This window comes from Salmo trutta, chromosome 12, assembly GCF_901001165.1.
Source record: "Salmo trutta chromosome 12, fSalTru1.1, whole genome shotgun sequence".
Taxonomy (NCBI): Eukaryota; Metazoa; Chordata; class Actinopteri; order Salmoniformes; family Salmonidae; genus Salmo; species Salmo trutta.
Window position 1 is genome coordinate 43,488,624 of NC_042968.1, and position 27,668 is coordinate 43,516,291.

A 27,668-nucleotide genomic window follows, 5' to 3' on the forward strand; every position below is an offset into this window, starting at 1 on the left:
ATAGGGCATGACTGTACCAGTGTAAGAACACAACTCAACAACATATTAGTCCACATGCCAACAGAAACACTGCCCTATATAGTGCAGCACCCTATTGGACCCTGGTCAAAAGTAGTGCACTATAAAGGGAATAGGGTGCCATGTGGAATGTAGACACAGTAATAATACAGTAATGACACACGTTCTTAGGAAAAAAGGTGCTATCTAGAACCAAAAGGTTTATTTTCGGTAGCTCCCATAGGAGAAGCCTTTTGAAAAACTCCTTTTGGGTTCCAGGTAGAACCCTTTTGGTTCCAGGTAGAACCCTTTTTGGTTCCAAAAGGGTTCTCCTATGACGACAGCCACAGAACCCTTTTGGTACCCTTTTTAACTAAGAGTGAGTAAAAACCAGATAATAACACATTCATAATGAAATGTAACTTGATGTGTAGTATTGTTTTAGGGAAGCAATTATGACTGATACATCCACCACCTTATCATACACCCTGTGTGTGTGTGTGTTCTTGCGTGTGTGTACCAGCTCAGAAGACAGTGCTGATTGTGTACGCCCATCAGAGTGGGGGGTCCTTTAACTCGGCAGTGAAGGATGTTGCCGTGGAAGCCCTCAGACAGCAGGGATACGAGGTTGTTGTGTCTGACCTTTACGCCATGAACTTCAAAGCCTCCGCCACAATGGAGGATATCACAGGTACATACACACATGCCAACACACACACACATGCTCACACACGCCAACACACGTGCCAACAAACTACACACACGCTTGACGTTGCTGCTGTTCTGTCCCTTTGTCAGGTGAGGTGAAGAACCCGGAGCACTTCAAGTACGGAGAGGAGACCATGCAAGCCTGGAAGGAGGGTCGACTCAGTGATGACATCATAGCTGAGCAGCGGAAAGTGGAGGCGGCGGAGCTCGTCATCTTCCAGGTCAGAGGCCAAACACTCTCCCCCCTCTCTTTCTTCCCCCTCTCTCTCTACCCTCTCTCTCTTTCCCCTCTCTCTCCCCTCTTTCTCTTTCCCCTCTCTCTTCCCTTTCTTCCCCCTCTCTCTTCCCTTTCTTCCCCCTCTCTCTTCCCTCTCCTCCCCCCCTCTCTCTTCCCTTTCTTCCCCCTCTCTCTCATTCTTCCCCCTCTCTTCTCTCTCTCTTCCCCCCTCTCTCTCTCTTCTCTCTCTCTTCCCCCCCCTCTCTTTCCCCCCTCCCCCTCTCTTCTCTCTCTCTTCCCACTCTCTCTCTTCTCTCTCTCTTCCCCCCCTCTCCTCTTCCCCCCCTCTCTCTCTCTTCTTCCTCTCTCTTCCCACTCTCTTCTTCTCTCTCTCTTTCTCCCTCTCTTTCCCCTCTCTCTCTTCTCTCTCTCTTCCTCTGTCTCCCCTCTTGTCTCCCCCTCCTCTCTTCTCTCTCTCTTACCCCTCTCCTCTCTTCTCTCTCTCTTCCCTCCTCTCTCTCTCTTCTACATTTACATTACATTTAAGTCATTTAGCAGACGCTCTTATCCAAAGCGACTTACAAATTGGTGCATTCACCTTATGATATCCAGTGGAACAACCACTTTACAATAGTGCATCTAAATCTTTTAAGGGGGGGGGTGGGGTGTAGAAGATTACTTTATCCTATCCAGGTATGCCTTAAAGAGGTGGGGTTTCAGGTGTCTCCGGAAGGTGGTGATTGACTCCGCTGTCCTGGCGTCGTGAGGGAGCTTGTTCCACCATTGGGGTGCCAGAGCAGCGAACAGTTTGGACTGGGCTGAGCGGGAACTGTGCTTCCTCAGAGGTAGGGGGGCCAGCAGGCCAGCGGTGGATGAACGCAGTGCCCTTGTTTGGGTGTAGGGCCTGATCAGAGCCTGAAGGTATGGAGGTGCCGTTCCCCTCACAGCTCCGTAGGCAAGCACCATGGTCTTGTAGCGGATGCGAGCTTCAACTGGAAGCCAGTGGAGAGAGCGGAGGAGCGGGGTGACGTGAGAGAACTTGGGAAGGTTGAACACCAGACGGGCTGCGGCGTTCTGGATGAGTTGTAGGGGTTTAATGGCACAGGCAGGGAGCCCAGCCAACAGCGAGTTGCAGTAATCCAGACGGGAGATGACAAGTGCCTGGATTAGGACCTGCGCCGCTTCCTGTGTGAGGCAGGGTCGTACTCTGCGAATGTTGTAGAGCATGAACCTACAGGATCGGGTCACCGCCTTGATGTTAGTGGAGAACGACAGGGTGTTGTCCAGGGTCACGCCAAGGTTCTTAGCACTCTGGGAGGAGGACACAATGGAGTTGTCAACCGTGATGGCGAGATCATGGAACGGGCAGTCCTTCCCCGGGAGGAAGAGCAGCTCCGTCTTGCCGAGGTTCAGCTTGAGGTGGTGAGCCGTCATCCACACTGATATGTCTGCCAGACATGCAGAGATGCGATTCGCCACCTGGTTATCAGAAGGGGGAAAGGAGAAGATTCCCCCCCTCTCTCTCTCTCTTCTCTCTCTCTTCCCCCCTCTCTCTCTCTCTCTCTCTCTCTCTCTCTCTCTTCCCCCCTCTCTCTCTCTCTCTCTCTCTCTCCCTCTCTTCCCCCCTCTCTCTCTCTCTCTTTGTCTCTCTCCCTCTCTTCCCCCCCCTCTCTCTTTTTGTCTCACTCCCCTCCCCCCACCTCTCTTTCTGTCTTTGACTGTGCCTTGCTGAGTTTAAATTCTCTACCTTTCTCCCCAAAGTATTTAAGCCTACACTCCCCATCATAGTTTAAAAATCATTGGATTGGTGTAGATGAAGTGTCAACCATCTCTCTCTCCCCATCAGTTCCCTATGTACTGGTTCAGCGTTCCAGCCATCATGAAGGGCTGGATAGACAGAGTCCTGAGTCAAGGCTTTGCCTTCTCGCTGCAGAAGATGTACAGCAATGGAATATTCAAGGTTTGACCTTTTGCCCCTTCTGTTCATGTCTCTAGTTCCAGTAGCCTGTGTTAGTGTCATACCCATTGACAATGAGCAGGAAGAGTTACATTTACATTTTAGTCATTTAGCAGACGCTCTTATCCAGAGCGACTTACAGTAGTGAATGCATACATTTCATACATTTTTTTCTCCATACTGGTCCCCTGTGGGAATCGAACCCACAACCCTGGCGTTGCAAACACCATGCTCTACCAACTGAGCCACACGACAGTAATGGGCCGAATCAGGAGGATTTGATGTAAATGCAATGCTCCCACCTAATCCAGTCCCCACTTGTGACTGAAAACAAGGGTAGAGATGCCAATTGAAAAGCTCTCTGTTAAAAACATAGATAGCTGGCTATATGACATAAAATGCTGTGTAAAATAGCTATAAGTCTATAAAGGTGCATTAACTGTAACGCTATCAGTCACTAGTGGAAACATTTACAACTGAAATTAAGTTACGTTATCTTTGTTTATGTATTTTACCTCAGACAATCTGGTAGTAAGTTTGCTAGCTAGAACTCCTAGCAGTTTATGCTAACTAGCTAGCTGGCTAGTATTTACTGCTAGTGAAGTTGCTAGCTAGCTAGTTAGCATAAACTAGCGCTAACTGGGCTAGTCATTGTCTAAATGACAGGTAGAAACGCAGTCATAACCATAAAGGGGTAACTAGCCCCCAACACACTCAACCACCATGTTATTACTTTAGTACTTTACAAAACAATTATCAACATTGTTCTCTCTAATCAAGTGGATTATTTAAGGCTTTCCTATGTATTTATATATATATAAACAAATAGAGATCTAACTTCATTGGAATATATCTACAACTTTTTCAACATTTCAAAAAATTGGATCAATTTACCACAATTGTTTTGTTGAATTATCTCAAAATTGTGATGACATAGAGGACATTTTTTGTTGTTCAGCAAGAACAGTGACAGCCAGGGAAAGTGTTGCGAAAATAACAGCTGCTCAATAGGGCCTTCATAAGTAGACTTGGGTGTTTCAGGGCTGGATCAGAAGCCTGCATGATGGACACCCAGGGGCTCTCTAGATGACATGTGACTAGTGCAGATCCTACTTTGTGGGGAGTTAAGTGCCTTGATAAAAGGCACAACGACAGGAGATGGTAGGCCTATGGGATCAGACACAGAAGCCTTCCAGTGTCAATAATGCTTACTTTTTCATGTAGTCTAAATAGTAGCCATGAAAGGTGGTTAAGTCATGGAGAAGTCATGGAAAAAGTGAATAAACCCTTCACAGTGAATAATCAGAGGTCTCTTTAGCATAACGTCATTTGTAAATTTCGGTAAATATAGTCTAATGGAAAAAGACAGCTGCTGCACTTCTTTCATCCCAAGTCAAGCATTGATTAACATTTATATTTTTAAAAAAAAGTCTGATTTCGTAACCTAGTACATCCGATAATAAGCACAGAGCTCTGTTGACCGAGCGGTGCCGGTTTCTCGCAGTGACGTTTGAGTATTTTACATGTTGTGGCAAAGTTGTTTCCGCGGATCACAAGAAGCCAAATGGACACAAACTAAATTAAATGTAAAAGGCTTTGAAAATTAAAAAGCTTGTGGCTCCGTTGACATTTCACAGAGATAATATTGAATTTTGTGACAAATCGTCAAAAACTAACAGGAATTTTGCATTAATGTGAAAAGGGTATACTAAAATATAAAAATACTACATGTCATGTCTCAAAATTGATATCTATTGAACCTCTATATTAATTTTATGTCCTCCGGATTGGAGAAGAAAGATGACAAGTTAAATGCTGAGTCTTTCAGTTAGACTTAATTCTCTAACAGCGTCCAGTCTAGCTGACGTAATGCTATTCTCTAACAGCATCCAGTCTAGCTGACGTAATGCTATTCTCTAACAGCGTCCAGTCTAGCTGACGTAATGCTATTCTCTAACAGTGTCCAGTCTAGCTGACGTAATGCTGTTCTCTAACTGCGTCCAGTCTAGCTGACGTAATGCTGTTCTCTAACTGCGTCCAGTCTAGCTGACGTAATGCTATTCTCTAACAGCGTCCAGTCTAGCTGACGTAATGCTGTTCTCTAACTGCGTCCAGTCTAGCTGACGTAATGCTATTCTCTAACGGCGTCCAGTCTAGCTGACGTAATGCTATTCTCTAACGGCGTCCAGTCTAGCTGACGTAATGCTATTCTCTAACAGCGTCCAGTCTAGCTGACGTAATGCTGTTCTCTAACTGCGTCCAGTCTAGCTGACGTAATGCTATTCTCTAACAGCGTCCAGTCTAGCTGACGTAATGCTATTCTCTAACAGCGTCCAGTCTAGCTGACGTAATGCTATTCTCTAACGGCGTCCAGTCTAGCTGACGTAATGCTATTCTCTAACGGCGTCCAGTCTAGCTAACGTAATGCTATTCTCTAACAGCGTCCAGTCTAGCTGACGTAATGCTGTTCTCTAACAGTGTCCAGTCTAGCTGACGTAATGCTATTCTCTAACAGCGTCCAGTCTAGCTGACGTAATGCTATTCTCTAACAGCGTCCAGTCTAGCTGACGTAATGCTGTTCTCTAACTGCGTCCAGTCTAGCTGACGTAATGCTATTCTCTAACAGCGTCCAGTCTAGCTGACGTAATGCTATTCTCTAACAGCGTCCAGTCTAGCTGACGTAATGCTATTCTCTAACAGCGTCCAGTCTAGCTGACGTAATGCTATTCTCTAACGGCGTCCAGTCTAGCTGACGTAATGCTATTCTCTAACGGAGTCCAGTCTAGCTAACGTAATGCTATTCTCTAACAGCGTCCAGTCTAGCTGACGTAATGCTGTTCTCTAACAGTGTCCAGTCTAGCTGACGTAATGCTATTCTCTAACAGCGTCCAGTCTAGCTGACGTAATGCTATTCTCTAACAGCGTCCAGTCTAGCTGACGTAATGCTGTTCTCTAACTGCGTCCAGTCTAGCTGACGTAATGCTATTCTCTAACTGCGTTCAGTCTAGCTGACGTAATGCTATTCTCTAACGGCGTCCAGTCTAGCTGACGTAATGCTATTCTCTAACAGCGTCCAGTCTAGCTGACGTAATGCTGTTCTCTAACAGTGTCCAGTAAGCTGACGTAATGCTATTCTCTAACTGCGTCCAGTCTAGCTGACGTAATGCTATTCTCTAACAGCGTCCAGTAAGCTGACGTAATGCTATTCTCTAACAGCGTCCAGTCTAGCTGACGTAATGCTATTCTCTAACTGCGTCCAGTCTAGCTGACGTAATGCTATTCTCTAACTGCGTCCAGTCTAGCTGACATAATGCTATTCTCTAACGGCGTCCAGTCTAGCTGACGTAATGCTATTCTCTAACAGCGTCCAGTAAGCTGACGTAATGCTATTCTCTAACAGCGTCCAGTCTAGCTGACGTAATGCTATTCTCTAACAGCGTCCAGTAAGCTGACGTAATGCTATTCTCTAACAGCGTCCAGTCTAGCTGACGTAATGCTATTCTCTAACAGCGTCCAGTCTAGCTGACGTAATGCTGTTCTCTAACAGTGTCCAGTCTAGCTGACGTAATGCTATTCTCTAACAGCGTCCAGTCTAGCTGACGTAATGCTATTCTCTAACAGCGTCCAGTCTAGCTGACGTAATGCTGTTCTCTAACTGCGTCCAGTCTAGCTGACGTAATGCTATTCTCTAACTGCGTTCAGTCTAGCTGACGTAATGCTATTCTCTAACGGCGTCCAGTCTAGCTGACGTAATGCTATTCTCTAACAGCGTCCAGTCTAGCTGACGTAATGCTGTTCTCTAACAGTGTCCAGTAAGCTGACGTAATGCTATTCTCTAACTGCGTCCAGTCTAGCTGACGTAATGCTATTCTCTAACAGCGTCCAGTAAGCTGACGTAATGCTATTCTCTAACAGCGTCCAGTCTAGCTGACGTAATGCTATTCTCTAACTGCGTCCAGTCTAGCTGACGTAATGCTATTCTCTAACTGCGTCCAGTCTAGCTGACATAATGCTATTCTCTAACGGCGTCCAGTCTAGCTGACGTAATGCTATTCTCTAACAGCGTCCAGTAAGCTGACGTAATGCTATTCTCTAACAGCGTCCAGTCTAGCTGACGTAATGCTATTCTCTAACAGCGTCCAGTAAGCTGACGTAATGCTATTCTCTAACAGCGTCCAGTCTAGCTGACGTAATGCTATTCTCTAACAGCGTCCAGTCTAGCTGACGTAATGCTATTCTCTAACAGCGTCCAGTCTAGCTGACGCAATTCTATTTTCCTGATTTTTCACCACTTTTTTTTCTCTGCCCTCCATTGATTTAATCACGCTGATTTTGGCCATCCTACATGAGTAAAAAAACATCACATTTTGAACAAATTATGATAGAGACATGAGGTTTGGACCATTGGTTTTGTTTGAGCAGTACCTACACAATTAATATACTATTTTACCCATTGGTCAAAAGATGTGTTTTTGTTTGGACACCCTACATAATATCTACCGTATGAAATGACACACTGCTCTCATTCAGTTCAGGCTATATTGCTTCTAGGTTAAGGGTAAGTTGTGTTTTTGGTGGAATGAATAAGGCCTGTGTTTGTTGGAGTTACACTTCATACTGTTTGTCATTTTGCAGGACAAGAAAGCCATGTTGTCGTTCACCACTGGATCTATGCAGACTATGTACCGCCCTGACGGCCTCAACGGAGACATTAATGTCACACTGTGGCCCCTACAGGTAACCAGGAAGACAGCCGGGGGAAAGAGTTAAGATGTGACGCAAAATAATATTTCACTGTATTTGCTTCTCATGGATTTAGAAGGCAATCAAGTGGCTTTGGGGATACATGTGTGTCTCAAAATGAGTTTCCTCAAACATTTTGATGCTGGAAGGTTACCTCCAAATACTTGTATTTCAAATGTGTTTCATTTAGTTTTGGGTTTGCATTTTTTCGGTCTAATCCATTGGTTCCATTGTAGCATATTGTGCAAACTAAACCAAGCGCAGTTCAAGTATTTGCTATATGTATTTGGCCCAGGCTCCTCACTCCTCTCTTCTCTCCGCCACGTCCCTCCATCCTTCCAGAACGGCGTGCTTCACTTCTGTGGGTTCCAGGTGCTAGCCCCCCAGGTGTTCTGGTGTCCGGGACACAGCCCCCCCGCGAATCGGACAGCCATGCTGGATGGCTGGAGGGCCAGGCTGAAGACCCTGCTGGTCGAGCGACCCCTGACCTTTGCCCCCTGCGAGCTGTTTGACCTGACCTTCCCCGGGGGCTTCATGCTGCGGCCGGAGGTCAGGGAGGAGCAGCGCACCCGCCCCCACGGCATCACCACCGGACACCACCTGGGGAAACCCCTCCCCCCTGACAACCAGCTGAAGGCTGAAGGCTGATAACCCTCAGAGAATTATTTATCCAATAGAACCCAGAGTTGCCTTGGGCCGTTACTCTTCTCTATTTTTATAAATGATTTGCCACTAGTCTTACACAAAGCTAGAATGACTATGTAGATGGTTCAACACTCTACACATTAGTATCAGGTGATTGTTTTTATTATTCATTTTTAAGACCTAAACCTCAGCTGGAGTTGTGTATAAAGGGTGTGACCATTGAGCAAGTTGAGGAAGCTACATTTCTACTTATAAACTGGGTGCTTCGAGCCCTGAATGCTGATTGGCTGACAGCCGTGGTATATCAGACCGTATACCACGGGTATGACAAAACATTTATTTGGACTCCTCTATTTACGTTGGTAACCAGTTTATAATAGCAATAAGGTACCTCGGGGGTTTGTGGTAAATGGCCAGTATACCACGGCTAAAGGCTGTATACAGGAACTCCGCATTGCGTCGTGCTTAAGAACAGCCCTTAGCCGTCGTAAATTGGCCATAAACCACATCCCCATCGTGCCTTATTGCTTTAGTATAACATTGGATGGTCAGTTATTATGGTCAAGTCAAATTGACAGAGTTGTTGTGAAGATGGGGAAAGGTATATCTGTTATAAAAATGTTCTGCGTTTTTGAAACATCAATAAACTGCACTAGTTGTTCAGACTCTGGTCTTGTCTCATGTTGATTACTGTCCCGTAATACGGTCAGGTGCAGCAAAGAAAGATCTAGCAAAGCTACTCTCTTTGAAAAAAAGGTGCTATCTAGAACCTAAAACCATTTAGAACCATAGGAGAACCCTTTGAAGAACGCTTGTTGGTTCCAGGTAGAACCCTTTTGGTTCCAATAAGAACCTTTTCACAAAATGGTTCTACCTGGAACCAAAAAATGGTTTTCACCTACAACCAAAAAGGGTTCTCCTATGTGGACAGTTGAAGAACGGTTTTGGAGCCCTATTTTCTAAGAGTGTACAGCTGGCTCAAAACAGAGCAGCACGCCTTGCCCTTAACTACACGTACACTAACATCAACAACATGCATACCAGTCTTTCCTGGTTGAGGGTTGACAAGAGATGAACTGCTTCTCTTCTATTTGTTTTAATGATAAATATTACTGTAATGAAAATTCCAGATTGTTTGCATAATGAAATAACACTCAGCAGAGACACCCATACATACCCCACAAGACATGCCACCAGGGGTCTCTTCACAGTCCCCAAGTCCAAAAAACTAATTCAAGGCAATAAACGGTTTATACAGAGCCATGATTGCATGGAACTCCCCTTTAAAAAATGGATTAAGAACTCATGGAAGGACACACAAACATTTGTTTTTAGTTGTTTGTATAATTTTTTGGTTGCATTGTTTAAATATACACATACACATAAACATCAGTTTTTAGTTGTATTGTTTGTATAATTTTTTTGGTTGCATTGTTTGAATATTGTTTACATTTGTGTAACTTTCTTTGTGTATCAGTGTTTTGTTACTTGTCATGTTTTGTGTATCTTGTGGACCCCAGGAAGAGTCGCTGCTGCTTCTGCAAAAACTAATGGGGATCCTAATAACCAAATAAACCCCTCCTCCTAACAACCAGCTAAAGGCTGATAACCCCCTCCTCCCTGACAACCAGCTGAAGGCTGATAAACCCCTCCTCCTAACAACCAGCTAAAGGCTGATAACCCCTCCTCCCTGACAACCAGCTGAAGGCTGATAACCCCTCTCCCTGACAACCAGCTAAAGGCTGATAACCCCTCTCCCTGACAACCAGCTAAAGACTGATAACCCCTCTCCCTGATAACCAGCTAAAGGCTGATAACCCCTCCTCCCTGACAACCAGCTAAAGGCTGATAACCCCTCTCCCTGACAACCAGCTAAAGGCTGATAACCCCTCTCCCTGATAACCAGCTAAAGGCTGATAAACCCTCCTCCTAACAACCAGCTAAAGGCTGATAACCCCTCTCCCTGATAACCAGCTAAAGGCTGATAACCCCTCCCCCTGGCAACCAGTTGAAGGCTGATAGCCCCTCTCTCTGATAACCAGCTGAAGGCTGATAACCCCTCTCTCTGATAACCAGCTGAAGGCTGATAACCCCTCCTCACTGATAACCAGCTGAAGGCTGATAACCCCTCCTCACTGATAACCAGCTGAAGGCTGATAACCCCTCCCTCTGATAACCAGCTGAAGGCTGATAACCCCTCCCTCTGATAACCAGCTGAAGGCTGATAACCCCTCCCTCTGATAACCAGCTGAAGGCTGATAACCCCTCCCTCTGCTAACCAGCTGAAGGCTGATAACCCCTCCTCCCTGGTAACCAGCTGAAGGCTGGTAACCCCTCCCTCTGATAACCAGCTGAAGGCTGATAACCCCTCCCTCTGATAACCAGCTGAAGGCTGATAACCCCTCCCTCTGATAACCAGCTGAAGGCTGATAACCCCTCCTCACTGATAACCAGCTGAAGGCTGATAACCCCTCCTCACTGATAACCAGCTGAAGGCTGATAACCCCTCCCTCTGATAACCAGCTGAAGGATGATAACCCTCCTCCCTGGTAACCAGCTGAAGGCTGGTAACCCCTCCCTCTGATAACCAGCTGAAGGCTGATAACCCCTCCTCACTGATAACCAGCTGAAGGCTGATAACCCCTCCCTCTGATAACCAGCTGAAGGCTGATAACCCCTCCCTCTGATAACCAGCTGAAGGCTGATCACCCCTCCTCCCTGGTAACCAGCTGAAGGCTGGTAACCCCTCCCTCTGATAACCAGCTGAAGGCTGATAACCCCTCCCTCTGATAACCAGCTGAAGGCTGATAACCCCTCCTCCCTGGTAACCAGCTGAAGGCTGATAACCCCTCCCTCTGATAACCAGCTGAAGGCTGATCACCCCTCCTCCCTGGTAACCAGCTGAAGGCTGATAACCCCTCCCTCTGATAACCAGCTGAAGGCTGATAACCCCTCCCTCTGATAACCAGCTGAAGGCTGATAACCCCTCCCTCTGATAACCAGCTGAAGGCTGAGGATAATAAAGGGGAAACTGTTTGACATCAACAAAACTAGGGTTGTAAAATTCTAGTAACTTTTCCCAGAACTCCTGATTGGTTGATAATGGGGTTGCCATTTGACATGAACACGTACATATCACAGGAGACTGCTGCTCATAATAATGACCGGAACGGAGCAAATGGAACGGCACCAAACACCTGGAAACCATGGAAACCACGTGTTTAATGTATTTGGTACCATTCCACTGATTCTGCTCCAGTCATTACCACGAGCCCATCCTCCCCAATTAAGGTGTCACCAACCTCCTGTGGTGCATACACAGTTTTGATAACCTCGTAGACCCAACCTGATCTCAGGGCTTCCTTCAGATGAAACAGAATGGTGAGCTATCGCATGATCAGGCTAGTTCACCAGAAAACAGTTTGGATTATGTCAAAGGGCAAAAATCTGGACATTTTCCATAAAATGCTTGAAGTTTTCCAGAAATCCCAGTTGGAAGATTCTGGGAATCAGGATGGAATAAGTAGGAAATTAAACCTGGATTCCTGGAAAACTTGGTGACAGCAATTGTTACAGCGGTTGGCAAGTCAACTACACACACTATACTGTAAAGGTACTGTATTATAATAATAATAATAGATGACTGTGGTGTGTTGTATTTTCCTCATTCTGTATCACTATGTACTGAAGCACTGCTGATATCTCAATATCTGTATATGTTATACAACCAATACTATCGTACACACTTCTAATAAAACAATTAGTGACAAATAATAGAGCTGTGTTATGACCTTCACATGACAATAACAGTCCAATCAGAGCAGGGATGAAACTGTTTCTAAACGTCCAGCTACAGATGCTCTGTTGCTGATGGAGATTGGCTGAATAAAGGAAACTCCATGTGCTGTTACTGAAGCCTACTTTAAAGGCCCAGAATACGAGTGTGTCCACTGGAATCCTATTTCAATCACTCTGTGTATGATTCCATATGTAATTCTCTAGTGGGATTCCACCCAAACAACATATCTATGATATTCCTATGTGAATCAATGCCATGAAAAGGGGGAGGAAATAGAAAGGATTTATGGAGATTTAATGGTGTTTCTAGGACAAATCACTTGCTCATCAACTCAGGCATCTGTCATAAACTAGACCAGACTGTCATGTTTTTAAAAAGATAGTGCTATCCGGGATATTTGGGACGTCAATACCCTAAATCCTAACCCTTACCCTAAACTTAACCAGAACCCTTAGCTAACATTAACAATTTAAAATGTAAATTCAAAGGGGTAACGTCGAATTGGAATGATCCAGAACAGCAAGTACCGTTTAAAAAAAAAAAAAAGGAACGAAAGTAGACTGAGATCCTAGATATGTTCCAGAGATACAAACTCTGCACAGGCCGGCTCAGGTTGTAGCAGACTGTTAGCTACGTCTTTATCGTGTGGATCGGTGATTGGACGTTAAAACACCGAGGCGTTGTAAAGTGATCTGATATTCTGCGCAGCATGTGTGTCTCTGAACCGCACCCATTCGGATCAGCCTCCTTCCCCGCGATACGACGGTTCAGTCCCATAGTGACGTCATCGCCGGGGCAGCGCCGAGGCCGACTGAGACTTGTTTTGCTTCCATTGTTGACGCGCTTGGTCAACATTTTTACATTGTTTTGGACTTTTAGGATACAGCAATAGCAATCACTTTTTAGTTGTTTTCACGGTCTGATTTCTCACCAACCCTCTACGATTTTACTGCGCGTCGAGCAAACTCTCCCGGAATCAGCCACCATGAAATGGATGTTCAAAGAGGATCATTCCCTGGGTAAGAGGGTTACTTGTTTCATAACAGGCAAATAACAAAATTGTCAAAATAGGAGCACATATGTATCTACTCTGCGTTCTTCTTTTTTTTTAAATGGCAATTGCTGATTATAATTGGCTACTTTTCTGCACTAACATTGGCTGACTGTGGTGGCCTAGCCGCTCAGATGTTGTTAAGTCCTTTGGTTACAAAATAACATCACGAAGTTAATCGAAATTGTATGTCGACGTCACTTAATGTCTTGTTCAAAAGACATTAGTCAAATATTGCATGCGGATTGGTTGTTTAATTGGCTAAATGTGCTTATGCGTTTTCATTTGGAATCCCCTCGTCGGGACATGTCGTTCCTATTGACATGACAACTGATATGATAGTGATATTGAAAGTAAATAGATCATATCAAATAGGACTAGGCCTATTCGTTCTAACAAACAGTTGGACAAATGTTGTCTCAATCTTTCTTTGCTCCTGACGCATGTCATGTCCCCTGAACATTAGGTTATTATTGTGATAACATTACAACGTTATATGGCTGAAATATGCTTACATAACATAGCAAAAACGATGTATATATTTTAACAAAAGTCTCCTAAAAATATTATTCCAGAGTTTTCTTTTCCGTTTGATTACATATTTTGGATATAGGCCACACCTGTAATGACTTATGTGTTAGATTGACACATAGAGAAGAGCCTAGAGGAGATATTGACGTATTTATCCCAGTGAATTGGCAGCTTTTGCCAGTGATTACCCAGAGTGCATCTGGTGTCCAACAGCTGCTGCTGATGCCTGTGGATCTCGGTCAGGCAACGTCATGTGACCTCTCGTCAAATGTTGATCCTCCTGTCACAGCCACCCAAGAGTGTGTGTTCCAAATGGAACCCTATTCCCTATATTGTGCACTACTTTTAACCAGAGCATTGGATAAAAGTCGTGCACTACACAGGGAATAGTGGAGCATTTGGGACACAGCTTGCTCTTTGGTGAACTGAGTAGGGCAGGGGGGCAACCCACCGGCCTGTTCTACTAATCTAAGCTGCTCTTAAGGTTCTTGATTAGCTGAATCAGCTGGTTTAGAGTAAAGGCTGGAGCAAAACGCCTGTCCTCCCTGTAGCTAGGAGGATTTGAAACATGTTGTACTACTGTACTGATGACAGTGTAACACCCTTCACAACATCTCTCAATCCGTCTCTGTTTTTCAACAGAATATCGGTGTATAGAGTGGGCCATTCTTAACATCTCTCAATCCATCTCTTCTTCTCAACAGAACATCGGTGTATAGAGTCGGCCAAAATACGCAGCAAGTACCCAGATAGGGTCCCGGTGAGTGAGACGGGTTTTCACTGGGTGTGGATGTATTGTTGTACCTTTATTTGAACAGGGAGTCATGCTGAGACCAACGTCTCTTTTACAGATGAAAATAAACACATCAATATGAAATGCAAAACATGTATACATAACACTATAATAGAAACTAAGTACATTCTTCAGTAAAATGCTCTTCAATCAGTCTGAATTGCCCTAGAGGCATATTATTCCAAGTAAGTTGCAAAAAAACCCAAAATTGATTTACCTAATTCTGTAGGGACGGAAGGAATGTCCATTTAGCCCTGAGCCCTGCTATGGTAACTCCTACGTCTAATGGTTATTCATGATATTAGGTACAGCGGGATCTTTTGGTAAAATAACTTTATAAAGTGGTTCACGCATCGTTATAACATTGAATTTATATGCCTGTCTCATCAGGCTGTAACGATTCACGATGCACATCGGTCCCCAATTCAAATGTTTAAGATGCAAGTGGACCCCAAAGCGATCCAAATGTAGCATAGCACGCATCAGTCAGAAATGTAGCATAGCATGCATCAGTCAGAAATGTAGCATAGCATGCATCAGTCAGAAATGTAGCATAGCATGCATCAGTCAGAAATGTAGCATAGCACGCATCAGTCAGAAATGTAGCATAGCACGCATCAGTCAGAAATGTAGCATAGCATGCATCAGTCAGAAATGTAGCATAGCATGCATCAGTCAGAAATGTAGCATAGCACGCATCAGTCAGAAATGTAGCATAGCACGCATCAGTCAGAAATGTAGCATAGCACGCATCAGTCAGAAATGTAGCATAGCATGCATCAGTCAGAAATGTAGCATAGCATGCATCAGTCAGAAATGTAGCATAGCATGCATCAGTCAGAAATGTAGCATAGCACGCATCAGTCAGAAATGTAGCATAGCATGCATCAGTCAGAAATGTAGCATAGCATGCATCAGTCAGAAATGTAGCATAGCATGCATCAGTCAGAAATGTAGCATAGCATGCATCAGTCAGAAATGTAGCATAGCATGCATCAGTCAGAAATGTAGCATAGCATGCATCAGTCAGAAATGTAGCATAGCATGCATCAGTCAGAAAACATTAGGAATTGCCGGTTCACTTTTCTTCTTTTTTTTGCATCATATTATATTCTTTCTAACTTCTGAAAATGCAGCTCATCATTCGTGTCAAATTGCATGTACAGAGCCTTTAGAAAGTATTCATACCCCTTGACTTATTCCACATTTTGTTGTTACAGCTTGAATTCAAAATGGATTTTTTTTTTTTTTTTTTTTAAATCTCACCCATCTACACACCGTACCCCATAATGACAAAGTGAAAACATGTTTATTATTTTTTCTAATTTAAAGGAAATAAAGACATACAGTGCATTCGGAAAGTATTCAGACCCCTTGACTTTTTACACATTTTGTTACGTTACAGCCTTTCTCTAAAATGGATGAATAGTTTTTTTCCCCGTAAGTACAGTATTCACACCCCTGATTCAATACATGTTGGAATCACGTTTGGCAGTGACTACAGCTGTGTGTCTTTCTGGGTAAGTCTCTGAGAGCTTTGCACACTTGAATTTTCAATATTTGCCCATTATTCTTTCAAAATTCTTACATTTACATTTACATTTTAGTCATTTTAGCAGACGCTCTTATCCAGCGCGACTTACAGTAGTGAATGCATACATTTCATTCAATTTCATACATTGTTTTTTTCTGTGCTGGCCCCCCGTGGGAATTTAACCCACAACCCTGGCGTTGCAAACACCATGCTCTACCAACTGAGCTACAGGGATAACATGGTGACCATCACCCTTGACAGCTCAGTGAAGATCTGAAAGCTAATGTAAACCTTCTTCAAGCTCTGTCAAATTGGTTGTTGATCATCGCTAGACAACCATTTTTTGCCATAGATATTCAAGAAGATTTAGTCAAAACTGTAACTCGGCTTCTCACATTCACTCTCTTCCTGGTAAGCAACCCCAGTGTAGATTTGGCCTTGTATTTTAGGTTATTGTCCTGCTGAAAGGTGAATTCATCTCCCAGTGTCTGGTGGAAAGCAGACTGAACCAGGTTTTCCTCTAGGATTTTGCCTGTGCTTAGTGCCATTCCATTTCTTTTTATCCTGAATAACTCCCTAGTCCTTAAAGATGACAAGCAAACATGATGCAGCCACCACTATGCTTGAAAATATGGAGAGTGGTTCTCAGTAATGTGTTGTATTGGATTTGCTCCAAACATAACAATTTGTATTCAGGACAAAAATGTTAATTGCTTTGGCACAGTTTTTGCAGTATTAGTTTAGTGCCTTGTTGCAAACAGGATGCATGTTTTGGAATATTTTTATTCTGTACAGGCTTCCTTCTTTTCATTCTGTTAATTAGGTTATTATTGTGGAGTAACTGCAATGTTGTTGATCCATCCTCAGTTTTCTCCTATCACAGCCATTAAACTCTAATGGTTTTAATGTCCCTATTGGCCTCGTGTTGAAATCCCTGGGCAGTTTATTTCCTCTCCAGCAACTGCGTTTGGAAGGACGCCTGTAACTTTGTAGTGATGGGGTGTATTTATACACCATCCAACGTGTTATTAATAACTTCACCATGCTCAAAGGGATATTCAATGTCTGATTATTAAAAAAAAAAATTTTTTACAGCCATCTACCAATAGGTGCCCTTCTTTGCTAGGTATTGGAAAACATCCCTGGTCTTTGTAGTTGAATCTGTGTTTGATATTCACTGCCCGACTGAGGGGCCTTACAGATAATTGTATGTTTTTATTTATTTTTATTTCACCATTATTTAACCAGGTAGGCAAGTTGAGAACAAGTTCTCATTTACAATTGCGACCTGGCCAAGATAACGCAAAGCAGTTCGACACATACAACAACACAGAGTTACACATGGAGTAAAACAAACATACAGTCAACAATACAGTAGAAAAATAAGTCTATATACAATGTGAGCAAATGAGGTGAGATAAGGGAGGTAAAGGCAAAGGCCATGGTGGCGAAGTAAATACAATATAGCAAGTAAAACACTGGAATGGTAGATTTGTAGTGGATGAAAGTGCAAAATAGAACTAATGGGGTGCAAAGGAGCAAAATAAATAAATACAGTAGGGGAAGAGGTAGTTGTTTAGGCTAAATTATAGATGGGCTATGTACAGGTGCAGTGATCTGTGAGCTGCTCTGACAGCTGGTGCTTAAAGCTAGTGAGGGAGATAAGTGTTTCCAGTTTCAGAGATTTTTGTAGTTCGTTCCAGTCATTGGCAGCAGAGAACTGGAAGGAGAGACGGCCAAAGGAGGAATTGGCTTTGGGGGTGACCAGAGAGATATACCTGCTGGAGCGCGTGCTACAGGTGGGTGCTGCTATGGTGACCAGTGAGCTGAGATATGGGGGGACTTTACCTAGCAGGGTCTTGTAGATGACCTGGAGCCAGTGGGTTTGGCGACGAGTATGAAGTGAGGGCCAGCCAACGAGAGCGTACAGGTCGCAGTGGTGGGTAGTATATGGGGCTTTGGTGACAAAACGGATGGCACTGTGATAGACTGCATCCAGTTTATTGAGTAGGGTATTGGAGGCTATTTTGTAAATGACATCGCCGAAGTCGAGGATCGGTAAGATGGTCAGTTTTACGAGGGTATGTTTGGCAGCATGAGTGAAGGATGCTTTGTTGCGAAATAGGAAGCCAATTGTATATTTAACTTTGGATTGGAGATGTTTGATGTGAGTCTGGAAGGAGAGTTTAGTCTAACCAGACACCTAGGTATTTGTAGTTGTCCACATATTCTAAGTCAGAACCGTCCGGAGTAGTGATGCTGGACGGGCGGGCAGGTGTGGGCAGCGATCAGTTGAAGAGCATGCATTTAGTTTTACTTGTATTTAAGAGCAGTTGGAGGCCACGGAAGGAGAGTTGTATGGCATTGAAGCTCGTCTGGAGGGTTGTTAACACAGTGTCCAAAGAAGGGCCAGAAGTATACAGAATGGTATGCATAGAGGTGGATCAGAGACTCACCAGCAGCAAGAGCGACATCATTGATGTATACAGAGAAAAGAGTTGGCCCAAGAATTGAACCCTGTGGCACCCCCATAGAGACTGCCAGAGGCCCGGACAACAGGCCATCCGATTTGACATATTGAACTCTATCAGAGAAGTAGTTGGAGACCCAGGCGAGGCAATCATTTGAGAAACCAAGGCTACTGAGTCTGCCGATGAGGATGTGGTGATTGACAGAGTCGAAAGCCTTGGCCAGGTCAATGAATATGGCAGCACAGTATTGTTTCTTATCGATGGCGGTTACGATATCGTGTAGGACCTTGAGCGTGGCTGAGGTGCACCCATGACCAGCTCTGAAACCAGATTGCATAGCGGAGAAGGTGCGGTGGGATTCGAAATGGTCGGTAATCTGTTTGTTGACTTGGCTTGCGAAGACCTTAGAAAGGCAGGGTAGGATAGATATAGGTCTGTAGCAGTTTGGGTCTAGAGTGTCTCCCCCTTTGAAGAGGGGGATGACTGCAGCTGCTTTCCAATCTTTGGGAATCTCAGACGACACGAAAGAGAGGTTGCACATGCTAGTAATAGGGGTTGCAACAATTTCGGCAGATAATTTTAGAAAGAAAGGGTCCAGATTGTCTAGCCCAGCTGATTTGTATGGGTCCAGATTTTGCAGCTCTTTCAGAACATCAGCTGACTGGATTTGGGAGAAGGAGAAATGGGGAAGGCTTGGGAGAGTAGCTGTGGGGGGTGCAGTGCTGTTGACTGCGGTATGGGTAGCCAGGTGGAAAGCATAGCTAGCCGTAGAAAAATGCTTATTGAAATTCTCAATTATAGTGGATTTATCGGTGGTGACAGAGTTTCCTATCCTCAGTGCAGTGGTCAGCTGGGAGGAGGTGTTCTTATTCTCCATGGACTTTACAGTGTCCCAGAACTTTTTTGAGTTTGTGTTGCAGGAAGCAAATTTCTGCTTGAAAAAGCTAGCCTTGGCTTTTCTAACTGCCTGTGTATATTGGTTTCTAACTTGCCTGAAAAGTTGCATATCACGGGGGCTGTTCGATGCTAATGCAGAACGCCACAGGATGTTTTTGTGTTGGTTAAGGGCAGTCAGGTCTGGAGATAACCAAGGGCTATATCTGTTCCAGGTTCTACATTTCTTGAATGCGTATTTAAGATGGAGAGGAAGGCATTTAAAAAAAAAAACAGGCATCCTCTACTGACGGGATGAGGTCAATATCCTTCCAGGATACCCGGGCCAGGTCGATTAGAAAAGCTTGCTCGCTGAAGTGTTTCAGGGAGCGTTTGACAGTGATGAGTGGAGGTCGTTTGACCGCTGACCCATTACGGATGCAGGCAATGAGGCAGTGATCACTGAGATCTTGGTTGAAAACAGCAGAGGTGTATTTAGAGGGCAAGTTAGTTAGGATGATATCTATGAGGGTGCCCGTGTTTACGGCTTTGGGATGGTACCTGGTAGGTTCATTGATAATTTGTGTGAGATTGAAGGCATCAAGCTTAGATTGTAGGATGGCCGGGGTGTTAAGCATGTCCCAGTTTAGGTCACCTAGCAGCATGAGCTCTGAAGATAGATGGGGGGCAATCAGTTCACATATGGTGTCCAGAGCACAGCTGGGGGCAGAGGGTGGGATACAGAGATGAGATAGTCATTCAAAAATCATGTTAAACACTATTATTGCACACAATGAACTTATTATGTGAATTGTTAAGCACATTGTTCCTCCTGAACTTATTTAGGCTGGACAGTAAAGGGGTTGAATACTTATTGACTCAAGCCATTTCAGCTTTAATTTTTTTAAATACATTTCGATAAACATAATTCCACTTTGACATGATGGGGTATTGTGTGTAGGCCAGTGACAACATCTTGATTTTAACTTCAGGATGTAAGAAAACACATTTTGGAAAAAGTCAAGGGGAGCGAATACTTTCTGAAGTGACTGTAACTGCGTTGACAGTCATTGATCTACAAGTCATTTTGCATATCCCGAACATCAGTAGCCTGGTCAAGCTGTGCACTGTGCCCCGTTTCACACGCTGACCAATGCGAAGGCAGACGGCCTGTTCCGGATCTTGCACATCTGCGTGGTACTTTCAGCATTTAAAATGCTAAAATGGCTTCCGTAATATTATCAACAAACTCTCACAGTCTCATGTCAGAATTAGACATTCATCCATGTTTCTGAAACGTACAATTTCAAGGTGTTTTGTTACTGCGCTATCGTTCTAAGGTTAAGTTTAGACATTAACTCAGAAATTCTTAAGGTTAGGCATTAAGGTTTTGGATAGGCTTAAAACAAAAAGTTAAAACAACTTTCTATCGCTGGATTTGAACATGCAACCTTTAGAACCAGAGGTAGATGCTTAAGGTATGCCCCGTCCACAACACCCTTAGCAAAACCAAAGCCTTCTTGAAGGTGACAGCGCTCACCGTTGCCCCCCCTAGTGGCTGGTTTCCACGTCATCTCCTGACGTCCTCAGACATGGATAGACGTCAAATACTGACTTGTATCACGGGGGACCTGGCTGGATAGTAGGCTTTATTAGTTGAGGGACAACCTATGTCATTTGCTAGGTTATTGTTATCTATCTGCTGTTGAAAAATTAATCAGCAAAACATGGAAAGTTAATTAGTGGGTGATGGTGATTTCAGGACTAAAGTAGGGAGACAAATCAGGCTACAATGCCCCCCCCTAATCTGATAGTGGTAGATGCCTAGTCTCCCTTATGGCTCAGATTAGGTGCCTACATAGTACATACATCATTTGTGCACCGCCCTATGGAACTCCCAATCACAGCCGGATGTGATTCAGCCTGGATTCGAACCAGGGACTGTAGTATTCGTCTCTTGCACTGAGATGCAGTGCCTTAGACCGCTGCACCATAAGCAGCAGATTTTTAATTCAGAATGGAAAATGAATGTGTTTTTATGCAACAAATTATAATCAGCCGAACCAAATCGCACCGAATCGTTTCAAACTAAAACGTATGGTTCCTCTATGGTGTTGGAGCCCCTGTATCTAGATACATGGTTCATCTATGGTGTTGGAGCCCCTGTATCTAGATACATATGGTTCCTCTATGGTGTTGGAGCCCCTGTATCTAGATACATATGGTTCCTCTATGGTGTTGGAGCCCCTGTATCTAGATACATATGGTTCCTCTATGGTGTTGGAGCCCCTGTATCTAGATACATATGGTTCCTCTATGGTGTTGGAGTCCCTGTATCTAAATACATATGGTTCCTCTATGGTGTTGGAATCCCTGTATCTAGATGTGTATTGAATCGTCTTGATTGGGAAAGATGCACATCCCTACGCTGTCATATTTTTCAGTTCAGTAAATCTTTATTGTTCCAGGAGGGGAATTTATGTAAACACTATAAACATCCAATATGACATGACTCTGTGTTGTCTGTTTGTAGGTGATTGTGGAGAAGGTGTCTGGGTCTCAGATTGTGGACATCGACAAGAGGAAGTATTTGGTGCCCTCTGACATCACGGTGGCCCAGTTCATGTGGATCATCAGGAAACGCATCCAGCTGCCGTCGGAGAAGGCCATCTTCCTCTTCGTTGATAAGACCGTGCCTCAGTCCAGGTCGGAACTCTAAGCACTCAGTGGAACAATCTGAAATGGCACTTTAGAAACAATATTTCCCCAAGTTAAATAGATAAAACACTGCTTTTAGCCACTGATGTTGTCAGACACTGACCACACAGGGCAAATATACTAGAGGCTTGGTTTAACCAGGTTAACCAGGGACATGAGTTATAAATATAGACAAGCTGGTGGGTTAACCAGGGACATGAGTTATAAATATAGACAGGCTGGTGGGTTAACCTGGGACGTGAGTTATAGATAAAGACAAGCTGGTGGGTTAACCTGGGACGTGAGTTATAGATAAAGACAAGCTGGTGGGTTAACCTGGGACGTGAGTTATAGATAAAGACAAGCTGGTGGGTTAACCTGGGACGTGAGTTATAGATAAAGACAAGCTGGTGGGTTAACCTGGGACCTGAGTTATTGATAAAGACAAGCTGGTGGGTTAATCTGGGACGTGAGTTATAGATATAGACAAGCTGGTGGGTTAACCTGGGACGTGAGTTATAGATATAGACAAGCTGGTGGGTTAACCTGGGACGTGAGTTATAGATAAAGACAAGCTGGTGGGTTAACCTGGGACGTGAGTTATAGATAAAGACAAGCTCACACACCAGCTGCTCTAAAGGGATTTATTCTGGTACCAATGGCAACAATGTTGGTACAGGAATTTGAACCCCACTCTTCATGGGTTCATAGTTTGACCTCAATGCCCTTTGTCTCTTCCTCAATAAGACACAGCATCCAGGTCCTGGTCTGAACCCACGGATACTAGAGGCTGCTGGGTTACAACTGGTTCGCTGCTCCCACAGGATATCCTTTAGCTTTAGTTATACACAAATACAGTGCATTCGGAAAAGTATTCAGACCCCTTGACTTTTCTACACTTTTACAGCCTTATTCCAAAATAGATAAAATAGTTTTTTTTCCTCGTCAATGTAACAGTCGTCGTAGTGAATGGACCAAGGCGCAGCTGGTTGAGTGCTCATCTTAACTTTTATTGTGAACACAACTAATAAACGAACGAACAGTCTTGTATGCTCACACAGCAGTACAAAGAACAACCTCCCACAATTCCCAAAACAAACATACTCCTAATTATAGGACCTTCAATCAGAGGCAACGATAAACAGCTGCCTTCAATTGAAGGCCCCAATCCCGAATACCTAAACATAGAATTAAACACCCTAGAACAGACATAGAGCTATACAACATAGAACTAAACCAAAAAACCCCGGGCTAATAAATCAAACACCCCTCTACATAAACACATACTCAAACACACCCTAAACCACATAAAACAAACACCCCCTGCCACGTCCTGACCAAACAATAATAACAAATAACCCCTTTTACTGGTCAGGACGTGACAATCAAGCTACACACAATATCCCATAATGACAAACTAAGAGGTTTTGTTAGAAATTTTCGCTAATTTATCAAAAAGAAGTATTTGAGATAAGTATTCAGACCCTTTACTCAGTACTTGTTGAAGCACCTTTGGCAGCGATTACAGCATCGAGTTTTCTTGGGTATGACACTACAAACTTGGCACACCTGTATTTGGGGAGTTTCTCCCATTCTTCTCTGCAGATCCTCTCAAGCTCTGTCAGGTTGGATGGGGAGCGTTGCTGCACAGCTATTTTCAGGTCCCTCCAGAGATGTTAGATTAGGTTCATGTCCGGGCTCTGGCTGGGCCACTCAAGGACATTCAGAGACTTGTCCCGAAGCCACTCCTGCTTTGTGTTGACTGTGTGCTTAGGGTTGTTGTCCTGTTGGAAGGTGAACCTTCAGCCCAGTCAGGTCCAGAGTGCTCTGGAGAAGGTTTTCATCAAGGATCTCTCTGTACTTTGCCTCAATTCTGACTAGTCAGTCTCCCAGTCCTTGCTTCTGAAAAACATCCCCACGGCATGTTGCTGCCACCACCATTCTACACCGTAGGGATGGTGCCAGGTTTCCTCCAGACATGATGCTTGGCATTCAGGCCAAATCTTGGTTTCATCAGACCAGACAATCATTTTTCTCATGGTCTGAGAGTCTTTAAGTGCCTTTTGTCAAACTCCAAGCGGGCTGGCATGTGTGTTTTTATTGAGGAGTGGCTTCCGTCTGGCCACCCTACCATAAAGGTCTGATTGGTGGAGTGCTGCAGAGATGGTTGTCCTTCTGGAAGGTTCTCCCATCTCCACAGAGGAACTCTAAAGCTCTGTCAGTGACCATCGGGTTCTTGGTCACCTCCCTGACCAAAGCCCTTCTCCCCCAATTGTTCAGTTTGGCCGGGCAGCCAGTTCTAGGTGTCTTGGTGGTTCCAAACTTCTTCCATTTAAGAATGCCTCTGTGTTCTTGGGGACCGTCAATGCTGCAGACGTTTTTTGGTACCCTTCCTCAGATCTGTGCCTCGATACAATCCTGTCTCGGAGCTCTATGGACAATTCCTTTGACCTCATGGCTTGGTTTTTGCTCTGACATGCACTGTCAACTGTGGGACCTTATATAGACAGGTGTGTGCCTTTACAAATTATGTCCAATCAATTGAATGTACCACAGTTGGTCTCCAATGAAGTTGTAGAAACATATCAAGGATGATCAAGGTAAACAGGATGCACCTGAGCTCAATTTGGAGTCTCATAGCAAAGGATCTGAATACTTATGTAAATACGTTTTCATACATTTCTAAAAACCTGTTTTTACTTGGTGGCGTTATGGGGTATTGTGTGTAGATTGATGAGTGTGTTTTTATTTTATTTAGTCCATTTTAGAATAAGTCTGTAACGTAACAAAATGTGGAAAAAGTCAAGGGGTCTGAATACTTTCTGAATGCGCTGTAAATGAAGGCCGATATTCAATCTGGTCCATGTTAGATCCACGTTCTAGCATCCTTTAAAGGTTTATTCAGACTGAGCCATCAATGCGATCTCAGCAAACGTTGGGTAAAATGCCTTTTTAAAAGCCACATTGTCAGCTGTCCAACAGCCCGCTGCTCTATGAATTGAATCTCTGCCTAAAGCTTTATTAGTGTCGTATCAACACAACAGCAGTAAACAATGAACAGACATTACCAAACAGCCTGTAGATGATACCAGTCATTCTACTGGTATTTCAGATACATCGCTTCATTCTGTTGATGGTGACTAAACACTACGCAGCATTTAGACCTACTGCTACATTCCATCCCCTCTGTTCACTTGAGTAGTATGTTGGGTGTGTCCCAAACGGCACCCTACTCCCTACATAGTGCACTACATTTGACCAGAGCCCTATGGGAGCCATGTATAGGGAATAGGTTGGCATTTGGGCCGCAGTCTGTTTACTTCTCCCATTTCCTCCTTCTCTCTGTGTTTGTTGTGACTCCCGTTGCAGCATCACCATGGGACAGCTGTACGAGAAGGAGAAGGACGAGGATGGCTTTTTATACGTGGCGTACAGCGGAGAGAACACCTTCGGTGTCTAGACCCACCATCGTCATCATCATACGCCTTACTTACGACAGAATACAACACCTGGCCACCACCCACCACCCTAACTCACACCCCACCCCTGGGAGAAGCCCTGGGAAACCCCAGAGAAAATGAAGTGAAATAAATAGATGAAGAGAGTGATCAGTTGAGTGAGAACCACCATGATGATGAGTGTCACCAGTCTGTCTAATCTATTCCTGCACATGTTGTATCAATGCTGTACACATTCATTTAAGAATATGTTTCTTATTATTATTTTGATGTTATGTATAGTGATACAAATTGGAATGACTGTTTTGTTTGATGTTTTGTGCTTTACTTTAGTTTAGGTGCTTTTCAGGGTTTTTTTTTCATTCGTGAAATAATATTTTTGTTTGTTTTGAAGTTTCACTTTTAGTTTGGCTTTTATCCTTGAAGATTTATATTTCAAATAATTTTAACTATTTGAACGGTAAGGTAGCTGGATGACCTAACCAATAAAAAATGTGAATGATCCTTGTGTTTTTATTGACCAACACCAGGATTCTTCCACTTTGGTCCTGGAGAACAACTGTTTGAATGTTTTGATCCAGCCCTAAAGTAACACAGACTGTTATTAAACAGGTTAAACAAGTTAAATAAAGGTTCAATGAAAAATAACACAAACTGTTATTACAGCATTATACCAGTTCATAAAGTAACACAGACTGTTATTACAGCATTATACCAGTTCATAAAGTAACAGACTGTTATTACAGCATTATACCAGTTCATAAAGTAACAGACTGTTATTACAGCATTATACCAGTTCATAAAGTAACAGACTGTTATTACAGCATTATACCAGTTCATAAGTAACAGACTGTTATTACAGCATTATACCAGTTCATAAAGTAACAGACTGTTATTACAGCATTATACCAGTTCATAAAGTAACAGACTGTTATTACAGCATTATACCAGTTCATAAAGTAACAGACTGTTATTACAGCATTATACCAGTTCATAAAGTAACACAGACTGTTATTACAGCATTATACCAGTTCATAAAGTAACACAGACTGTTATTACAGCATTATACCAGTTCATAAAGTAACAGACTGTTATTACAGCATTATACCAGTTCATAAAGTAACAGACTGTTATTACAGCATTATACCAGTTCATAAAGTAACAGACTGTTATTACAGCATTATACCAGTTCATAAATTAACAGACTGTTATTACAGCATTATACCAGTTCATAAAGTAACACAGACTGTTATTACAGCATTATACCAGTTCATAAAGTAACAGACTGTTATTACAGCATTATACCAGTTTATAAAGTAACAGACTGTTATTACAGCATTATACCAGTTCATAAAGTAACACAGACTGTTATTACAGCATTATACCAGTTCATAAAGTAACAGACTGTTATTACAGCATTATACCAGTTCATAAAGTAACAGACTGTTATTACAGCATTATACCAATTCATAAAGTAACACAGACTGTTATTACAGCATTATACCAGTTCATAAATTAACAGACTGTTATTACAGCATTATACCAGTTTATAAAGTAACAGACTGTTATTACAGCATTATACCAGTTCATAAATTAACAGACTGTTATTACAGCGTTACATCAGATCGTAATAAAAAATGAAAAGTCCAGGAAGTCAGTTCTGTTTTGCTCCTGTAGATGGCATCAGTCAGTTTTAATGCGATGGATGAGAGGGATTTGAAATGTCATGTGACAGAGGTAGTCATACACTGATCTATATCAGTAGAATAGACCTAGTAACAACCCATTAATATCTGTATCAGTAGAATAGACCTAGTTACAACCCATTAATATCAACATCAGTAGAATAGACCTAGTAACAACCCATTAATATCTATATCAGTAGAATAGACCTAGTTACAACCCATTAATATCTATATCAGTAGAATAGACCTAGTAACAACACATTAATATATATATCAGTAGAATAGACCTAGTTACAACCCATTAATAACTATATCAGTAGAATAGACCTAGTAACAACCCATTAATATCAACATCAGTAGAATAGACCTAGTTACAACCCATTAATATCTATATCAGTAGAATAGACCTAGTTACAACCCATTAATATCTATATCAGTAGAATAGACCTAGTAACAACACATTAATATCTATATCAGTAGAATAGACCTAGTTACAACCCATTCATATC

The 27,668-nt window shown here is 43.2% G+C and overlaps 2 protein-coding genes across 2 annotated transcripts; both read left to right on the plus strand.

The window, feature by feature from the left end:
- Nucleotides 1-459: 459 nt before the first annotated feature.
- Nucleotides 460-8,935, plus strand: LOC115202547 (NAD(P)H dehydrogenase [quinone] 1-like; the record flags this gene model as incomplete). The annotated part of the gene is made up of 5 exons (XM_029766671.1): nt 460-688; nt 796-926; nt 2,769-2,882; nt 7,515-7,616; nt 7,965-8,935. Coding segments are annotated over 5 exons (882 nt in total), but the record flags the coding sequence as incomplete, so codon positions are not given.
- Nucleotides 8,936-12,787: 3,852 nt separating this feature from the next.
- On the plus strand, nt 12,788-25,977 carry LOC115203592 (gamma-aminobutyric acid receptor-associated protein-like 2). The gene is made up of 4 exons (XM_029768388.1): nt 12,788-13,085; nt 14,353-14,408; nt 21,853-22,025; nt 25,386-25,977. Exons 1-4 carry the CDS (start codon nt 13,052-13,054, stop codon nt 25,474-25,476), a joined length of 354 nt encoding a protein of 117 aa, XP_029624248.1. The 5' UTR covers nt 12,788-13,051; the 3' UTR covers nt 25,477-25,977.
- Nucleotides 25,978-27,668: the final 1,691 nt, after the last annotated feature.

Coding starts and splice junctions, on each gene's coding strand:
- LOC115203592 (XM_029768388.1), top strand. CDS start 13,052: ATGAAATGGATGTTCAAAGAGGATCATTCCCTGG. Junction 13,086..14,352: donor CAAAGAGGATCATTCCCTGG/GTAAGAGGGTTA, acceptor TCTTCTCAACAG/AACATCGGTGTATAGAGTCG. Junction 14,409..21,852: donor AGTACCCAGATAGGGTCCCG/GTGAGTGAGACG, acceptor GTCTGTTTGTAG/GTGATTGTGGAGAAGGTGTC.